General features: G+C 41.4%; 1 protein-coding gene across 8 annotated transcripts in view; it reads right to left on the bottom strand.

The window, feature by feature from the left end:
• Positions 1–1,358: 1,358 nt before the first annotated feature.
• The window catches only part of tshr (thyroid stimulating hormone receptor), a 258,468-nt gene continuing 250,641 nt past the window's right edge, over positions 1,359–9,185 (bottom strand). For all 8 annotated transcript variants that reach the window (XM_067417380.1, XM_067417385.1, XM_067417382.1 and 5 more), the window contains 2 exons: positions 5,354–5,542; positions 1,359–4,174 (listed from right to left, as the gene is read on the bottom strand). In XM_067417380.1, coding sequence (XP_067273481.1) covers positions 2,776–4,174; positions 5,354–5,542 — 1,588 coding nt within the window. In that variant the 3' untranslated portion in view covers positions 1,359–2,775. The remainder of the gene's footprint in view (positions 4,175–5,353; positions 5,543–9,185) is intronic.

The following is a 9,185-nucleotide window of genomic DNA, read 5'->3' as shown; positions in this document are numbered from 1 at the left end:
TGGCCTATCAGGTGCGCAATCTGCCTTCATCTATAGCCGTGATGGCTCATTCTACCAGGGGCATGGCCTCCTCAGTAGCCCTCCTTTCAGGAGCTTCTTTGCAGGAGGTCTGCGAAGCAGCCGGGTGGGCCACTGCTCACACCTACATCAGGCATTATAGTCTGCACCTCCTGGTGATGCCATGCGCTAGAGTGCTTGCCTCCCTGAGTGTGCCCAATTTTGGCTTACCAGGGGGTTACGATTGGTGTGGCATATTGGGTACTCGTTCCCCGAAGTGTCATCTACGATGATGCAGTGCGAGTTCCCTCGATAAAGGGAACGTCTCGGGTTATCGATTAACCCATGTTCCCTGAGAGGTAACGAGACACTGCGAGGTACCACCTGAGAGGTAGCCACACCTACCATCAAAGCGCTCGCTTCATCGCAGCAAGCTAACTCTGCTTTGTGCCGGCGTCCCTTTGTACCTTCTGGGTATGCCGTCACTCGCTATGTCATGACGCAACACCAATCAGGATTGGCCTTTTTTTATTCAAGCTTCAGTAGCGTCACACTAGGGCATTCCCCGAAATGTCATCTATGATGTTGCAGTGTCTCGTTCCCTCTCAGGGAACATGGGTTATATCCATAACCCGAGATGTTTTGCTGACCGGATACGGCGAAAGTTTAATCTGTCAACTAACTCAGCTTCAACTTTGTTGCTCTGGTTGGTTGTAGCGCTATCCTATTGTGTGCAGAGGGATTTTGAAAGACAACCATTTATCCAGCACCTCGGATTGAGACCTGTCAATGGTGAGTTTCCAGACCAAACATCTTGATGTTGGTCTGCCTTGTCAGGCTAGGAAATCTCTTTAACCACCACACATGTGCAGCATCCACCTGGATGATGTGACGGCAGCCACAGGACATCTTGGGATTTTTATTGACCACAGAGAGTCACACCCTCTGTTTAACATCTCATCCGAAGAAAGGTGCTCTTTGACAGTATTTTTTCCCCCATCACTATACTATTAGGACCCACACAGCTGGCCACACTAACACCTCTACCAGCAGCAACCTAGTTTTCCCTGTTGGTCTCCCATCCAGGTACTGACCAAGCAGTGGGAAACCAGCCTTGGCCTACAGGATGATATGGCTGCTGGCTATATATGCACAGCAATCAGAAATTCCAAATATTGACATATATCTTTATTCCACATATTATATATGTTTAAATTGTATTGTGACATATCACTATCACTGACAAATGTTGTAGAGTCTTAGTGTAGTTTTTAAGTATAAAATAAATGACATTTAAAATATAAAATATTTGTAATGTTACTTATTGCCAGGTGAGGCAAGGGATGAAGGACTCAATGATGCACAGGTTAATGGGCTTTTTATTAGACTTCAAAAATAAACAATCAAAACAAACAAACTCTTTCATGTTTGTAACTGGTTCGCCTTAGTTTTTTTAAACAATAAGAAAGCCTCATAAAAAGGGAAATCACTTTTGCCAATGTATGCAATATCATCCAACTGTGACCACAAATGGCCGTTATCGTGCTGGTGGACGTTACCGTTTTCGCAGATTGGAATGCCCCCTTCTTCTTCTTCACCTCTTCTGCTGAACTGCTAGCTATCAACATCCGGATTAATATGTTCAACATTCGCTAGTTAGTTTTTCTCAAACAGAAGCTTCAAAATAAGATCTAGCATCTTGCAACATGACATCATGACTTTGCGTAAACATACACGGCACTTCCTAAAGCCAAGTGGCATGTTATCTGTATGCATTTTGAGCTATCCGCGTGTATGTCTACACCGTGTGATTACGTGCAAATCTCGACACCTAAACGATCCATCATCCCCGCATGCGATTCTCCGTGTATGTCTACGCCGAAACAAACCATTATGTGTGTCCACAATGTAAATGGATGTATAAAAGTAAAAATTATGTTTTTTTGAAAATGTAAAAATGCAGAATGTTTCTTGTGATGGGTAGGTTTAGGGATCATGGTTGTGTGTAGGCAATCATTATTGTGATTGACATGGCCAAATTAAATGTTTAGAATCGGTTGCAGGGCATTTTCGCTGAACTGGATTGGGAAAAATAAAATCACGAATATGACATCATACCCATGTGCCTTGAGAAACTCATCGCAACTGGTCAATGAGACGCTACCAGGAACGCCCAATTCTTGTTCCATGATGGGAAGGGCCAAGCCGCAGACTTTTTTTGGGAATTTTTCCAATCAGCTGATAGCGGAGCTTGACTAGTGCCCTGCCTGAACTAACACAGCATGCTTGATATATGTGGTGTATTTGTGCACATACGTGTGTGTGTGTGTGTGTGTGTGTGTGTGTGTGTGTGTGTGTGTGTGTGTGTGTGTGTGAGTGACTCCTGTCCACTCCACTACACACTGAACAAGGAAGTAATGTTTTACATTTTTCACATCTGTGTGTACTTTGGCATGTATATGGCTAATCATTTTATGTTTGTGTGTAGTTACCACACAAAAATAGCATTTTAGAAGAGTTAAAATAGCTTATAATTAAGTGTCGTATGTGTGTTTTGTGGTTTTGTTCCTGGAGTTTTGAGAAATGGAGCCATAGTTTCAAAAACTGTGTGTAAGCATTTTTGGAAAGCTGTAAATACACAACATAAAATTCATTCATTTTTATCAATGCAGACCTTTCAAGTAATTAATTAATTTTCTATGCATTTTAGTTTATTGGATCCCAACTCTGTGAGAAGTCTGTGTTCCAGTTGTTGTTGCCTGGACTCACAAATAGGCTTCAAGTGTCCCGCCCATCACTCTCCTCCTGCCGTTGGGTGGCTGGCGGGTTGCCTGGATATTCTAGAAGGGAAATAGGGGTTTCCTTTGCTCCTGTTAGCTCCCTCTCACGCCTGGTGATTCCTCTGCTGCTTGCCTTTGAAGAAACTGTCTGACCTCGAAACAGCTGAGCCCGACGTTGACAGAGACCCACTTTACTAAGCAATATAAAGACATCTCCTTGAAAGGCCTTGGTGAAGATGGCATAGAGGAAAGGGTTAGCACAAGAATTCAGAGGGTAAAAGAGCACCAAGAGGATCTTGGAGTTTGACACAGTGATGAGTGGGTGGTCCAACGCAGCTGTCATAGCATACAATGAAATGGGTGCCATGCAGAGGAAGTCGGTAAAGATGAGTACAGCCATACGCTTGGCAATATTGGTGTCTTTGTTGGCAGACTGATGACTGGGGTTGTGAACCGCACAATAGATCTTGATGTAACATGCACAAATGACTACAAAAGCCAGGATGTTAAGAAGAAGCACACATAGGATGTATATCTGGTCTATAAGTGTCTGGGTGTCCATGGGCAGACAAATGCTGACCTTCTGGTAGCTGCTGACCCCAATTAGAGGCATAAGAGCCAATAGGAAGCAAAAGATCCAACCCACCAGCATGATGACTGAGGCATGGGACAGACGCAACTTACGATCCAAGCGCATGGCGTAGGTGATGGCATACCAGCGTTCCAGGGTAATAGTGGTCAGTGTGTAGACCGACAGTTCACTAGCAAAGACAGAAAAGAACCCAGCGAGGTTGCATCCTGGACCTGTCTGCCAATCAATTGCATGATTATAGTATTCAGAACGTGTGTGGAGGTCCACGGAAGCGATGAGCAGCAGGTAAATGCCCATGCAAAGGTCAGCAAAGGCCAGATGGCACATTAAAAACCTTGAGACAGACAGTTTGTAGTGGCTGGTGAGCAGCACCAACAGTACAAACAGGTTACCCAACACAGCAAGCAAACTGACAAACCACACAGACACTCTTAGAAAGCTGAAACCCATGATGTCCTCACAAGGGTTGAACTCATCAGGAGCAGGGAAACAGGCAACCTCTTCTCCCTCCTCACACACAATGTAGTCATAGCGACTGTCAAACTCATGACTGGTGTCTTCCTGGGGGTTCTTTAGTGTTTCACCAAAGCCCACATCATCATCTGGGTGACCATCAAAGTAGGTGTGGTAATGCAGGCTGTTGTAAAAGTCCTGGTGGTCATAGGTGTCTCTGAAGATGTTATCTCCAGAGTCAATACCAGGTTCCATGCTGCTGTGAAGGCCAGGAAATGTAAAAGTTCCAACAGACCTCTTTTGAAGTTGATTATACCTGGCAGTCAAGTTACAAATTATGTCCTCTAAGTACCTGCAATTTAAAGAGCACATATCCTTATTCTTGCAAGCCAGAAAATACACATTTAAAAGGAAGGTATTAAAGCTTTTAGCATTCTGACCTAGCCAAATACTCCCAAATAATACCAATACTAGCCAAATATTTAGAATCATTCAGCCAATTATAGTATGTGACACCACAGTTCAATCATAGTCAAAAATACTACATGGATTGAAATCCAGGGCCCGTATTTATCAAGCTTCTCAAAGTGCTATTTTAGTCTTAAGTGCTGAGAATTCATAAAAATGTACTCCTACTTTCAAACTTAAGTATAAAAGCAAGTTATCAAATTTCTTAAAGCTAAGAATCACTCTTACTCTCCCAGTTATTTAAGACAGCTCGAGAGGCCTAAAGTGGTTCAAGTGGTTAGGAGTTGCCAGTAGGGGCTTGTGATGGCACCGAGGAGACAGAGACGTGCACAAATCTTTCAGGAGAGGGAGAATGTGTTCGAAATGTTTGACGACAAGCAGTTAATCGTTTGGACAGAGCAGGCATCATATTTTTCAGTGCTAGGCTTGTTAATTTAAAAAACGCTGTTCGACTAATTCACTAAGCCGTAGAGATTGCTTCTTCCTCCTGCCAGTTCGGTTTTCTTTTGAAATCTATGGTGGCTGATTATATTAAAAAAAATCTATATATCGGCTATATATAGGCAGGTCAGTTAACAACACACCAGTTTATAAATTGTAATTAAGACATGGATGAAAACATGTTTATCTTTCATTTCAAATGTATATTTATTATTGAAAACTCTTTATTGTGAAATGTGTGTTGAATGTAAACTCCTCTTAGGAATTTTACAATTCAATGTGAATTTATCTGAGACTATTCTTAAATAAGGACATCTATTCAGTGATTGGTTCATGCCTATGACATCATCCAAAATCCCGTTTGTGGCACAGCAAAGTGTCGTGAATCAACTCTAAGACTGACACTTCAGATTTAGTCCTACACTTTACTTAAAGTATGATTGGAATGCTTGATAACTAACTTTTAAGTGCAGCTTTGAGCCAAGAATTGTTTTACTCTTAAGTCAATTCTTAGCAGTGTTCTTGCGAGTAATTCTAAGATGTTTGATAAGTACGGGCCCTGATCTTTACTCATATAATAAACAATCATGTTTTCTTGCAATGAATAAACAAAGCCACAAACCCCCGTTTTTTCTTTAAGTTCTTGAATGCACAGCAGTGGCTAGGGTAGGTCAGGTCTGCTGTAATTAGGTGTCTGAAGGTCTTGATTGGTGGTAGTTTTTTGAGGGCCCAGACATTCCGAGCACAGAGTTCCCGAAGTGACTCCAAGCCTCTGGTTGGAAGGGAAGTGACAGCCGAATCTGAAACATCACTAATTAGAAACAACAAAAACAAAATAGACTTTCAAAGACGGACTAAGGTATTCAACAAAATTCCCTAATGTTGAAACGCTTTGGTTGATGTTCTTTTCAAGATAATTGGCTGTTTGTTGAAATGGCTTGCCTATAAATATATACAATAATTATATAGAGAAGCCAAGCATTCAGACAGGATACAAATATGTGAATTAAAGTACCTTGTTCCAATAAACAGATCAGGGCCCGTATTTATCAAGCTTCTCAAAGTGCTATTTTAGTCTTAAGTGCTGAGAATTCATGAAATTTACTCCTACTTTCAAACTTAAGTATAAAAGCAAGTTATCACTTTTCTTAAAGTTAAGAATCACTCTTCCTCTCCCAGTTATTTAAGACAGCTCGAGAGGTCTCTCAAGTGGTTAGAAGTTGCCAGTAGGGGCTGGAGATGGCGCTGAGGAGACAGAGACGTGCGCAAATCTTTCAATAGAGGGAGAATGTGTTTGAAATGTTTGACGACAAATAGTTAATCAAACGGTATCGTTTGGACAGAGCAGACATCATCTTTTTCAGAGCTGGTTAATGTTGGGTTTTATAAAAAAAAAAAAAAAAAAAAAAAACACTGTTTGAGTAATTCAGCAAGCAGTAGCGATCGCTTCTTCCTCCTGCCATGTCGGTTTTCTTTTGAAATCCATGGTGGCTGATTATATATAAAAAAAATCTAGGCTATATATAGGCAGGTCATTTAACAGCACACCAGTTTAAAAAAATGTATTAAATGGATGAAAACATGTTTATCTTTCATTTAAAATGTGTATATTATAATGTATTCTCTTGAAAACTCTTTATTGTCAAATGTGTGTTGGATGTAAACTCCTCTTAAGAATTTCACGATTCAATGTGAATTTATCTGAGGATATGCTTAAATATGGACATATCTTCAGTGATTGGTTCATGCCTATGACATCATCCAAAATTCCATTTGTGGTACAGCAAAGTGTCGTAAATCCACTCTAAGACTAGCACTTAAGATTTAGTCCTACACTTTACTTAAAGTATGATTGGGACGCTTGATAACTAACTTTTAAGCGCAGCTTTGAGCCAAGAATTTTTTTACTCTTAAGTTAATTCTTAGCAGTGTTCTTGTGAGTAATTCTAAGATGTTTGATAAATACGGGCCCAGATACTTTTTCTAATGCAAACCACTAATTCTTTTCCTCTTTTTTTTTTTCCTATGTGATGTATGGGATCAGATTCACGGAAATTGTATTGCAGTCAAGCATAAAAAAATAATAAATGTGAATCAAAAAAACAAAAACAAAAAAAACCTAGTGAAAATATAACGCACAAAGCTGAAAAATCAATGCAAAGTTACCCAGAATCACAAACAACGTGGTCATAGAAATACAAATAATAAGCGTGAGACAAACGCAGCTCAATAACCCTTTTATTTAGAGGTTTATATATGTTTAGCATGATCACGTTCATTTGACTGCTTTAATTCTGAGGAACCCCCCTTAAACGTCTATCATACGAAACAATAGATTCGTAAGATTATATTCATAACAATAAAATAATGTATTTCCTTGCCGTTAAAGTACACTCTTAGAAGAAAAGGTTCTATCGGCACTACGTATTTGGAACCCTTAAAAGGTTATATATAGAAGTGTATACTCCAAAGACCCTTTTATGCTAAAAGGGTTCTAATGACAAGAAATCAACCTTTTGGCACTTAAAAATGGTTCTATATAGAAGACTGCAAAAAAAAATGCATTTGACAAAACGTCTTGGTTACGTATGTAACCCTCGTTCCCTGAAGGAGGGAACGGAGACGTACGTCGGACATAGACCGACGAATTGGGGATCACTTCTGGGAGCCCCTATCAGCTTCGAGATATAGAAATGGGCCAATGAACATTGGCGTGCGTGCTTTGCATATCGCACCCCGCCCCGCTGCGCGGGTATAAAGCGCAAGCGATCGCCACGCACTGTTGTTTTTCACTGATGAGCCGAACCTGTGGCTCGAACTGCAGTGATGGTACAGCAACTGTGGCGATGGGACGTACGTCTCCGTTCCCTCCTTCAGGGAACGAGGGTTACATACGTAACCGAGACGTTCCCTTTCAGTCGCTCATGTGCGACGTACGTCGGACTTAGACCGACAAATTGGGATCCCTATTGAAAATGCCACAGTTACTACCACTTCCAGCGCCCTGCCGGAGTCCCTCGGACCCCATCTCAACGGGCGGGGAGTTTCCTGCAGGGAGAGTCACACTGCCATCCCACAAGACACAAACAGTGGACTATTGGATAACGCTGGGAAAGCATGCCCCTGGAGGCCACTGTGGAAGCCACACTTCCCCGATGGAGATAACGTGTGGAAATTACACGTATGGACTGGCCGTAGGCAGTGCTACATACGGAGTCCCAGGGGTGGCCCCGGCCCTGTTGGGCAGGGGACAGTCACCGCACTGAGCCATGGAGAATAACATATGGGACTGCTGAGGGGGTCACTACATATGCAATCCAGCTTAACACAAGTTCCACACTGCATACGAGTGTTAGACCTGGCGTCAGACGCTCCACCACGCCTGACTGCCACGGGTTGCGGAGGACTCAACAGGATTTGCCATACTGGGAAACTCGACTGGAGCATATAAGCACACGTATCCGTTCCATGAGGAAGGGAGTGGCGCAGCAAGCCGACACTAGAACGGGCACTTCGGTGCTACTGACTATGAGAAGTGAGTACACGGGAAGATACCGGTTCTACATGTAGGCTATAAAATCTAGCGAACGTATTGAGTGTCGCCCAGCCGTAGGGCTGGACGATATGGCCAAAATTTATATCACGATATATTTCTTAATTTCGGTCGATACGATATAATTTCGATATAGATATGAACTATATAAAAGCTTTAGAAAAACTACCAAGAACTGCCACAAAGGATGTCTGTACCTACAAACTTCTGAAAAAATTATTTGCCAAGTCTATGAAACCTCCTCCTATAAAACTATATAATATTTTAGAAATAAAAACGGTACAAATAAATTAATGTTCACCTTTTATTTGCATTTAGCCTTTATACGAACAAGAAATGTGAAATCACTGTCAAATACACATAAGACTCTCACTTCGCAGACGCAGTTAATTGAGCATTTTCTTTTAAGTTTTAAATTTCAGTGAAGAACGATTCATAGCGCTATATTCTCCTTTTATGCAAAACTATAGACATTTATCTACTGATGCACAAAAAATAAATAAAAGAAGACTAAATTCAGTGGCCGATGTGCTCTGTTTGAGATGAGTGCACGCTGCTTTTTGCAAGGCTTTAAACACGAGCAAATGATACATTTTCGTGAAGCCATGTCTGACAGTCTTTCACAAGCTTTGAAAGGTAATTTAAACGAGAATTAACGCGTTGGTGTTAATAGGCCCTACATGTCATTGTGTGCAAATGTGGAAAGTATTAAAACAAATGTGCCACTTGCCTCTTACACAAATAGTCTACATGGATTATTTGTAACGCTTGTCATCGTATTGTTAGACATTAGATTGATGCATCTATGTCAATGTATTGTTACACCCCTAGTCGGCACCTCTCCGGCACATTTTGCATCACACTGAAACCTGAAGTTTAATATCAGCCCCATTCGCACGGG

Source organism: Pseudorasbora parva, chromosome 15, assembly GCF_024679245.1.
Source record: "Pseudorasbora parva isolate DD20220531a chromosome 15, ASM2467924v1, whole genome shotgun sequence".
Taxonomy (NCBI): Eukaryota; Metazoa; Chordata; class Actinopteri; order Cypriniformes; family Gobionidae; genus Pseudorasbora; species Pseudorasbora parva.
This window is presented reverse-complemented; position numbering and strand designations above follow the sequence as displayed.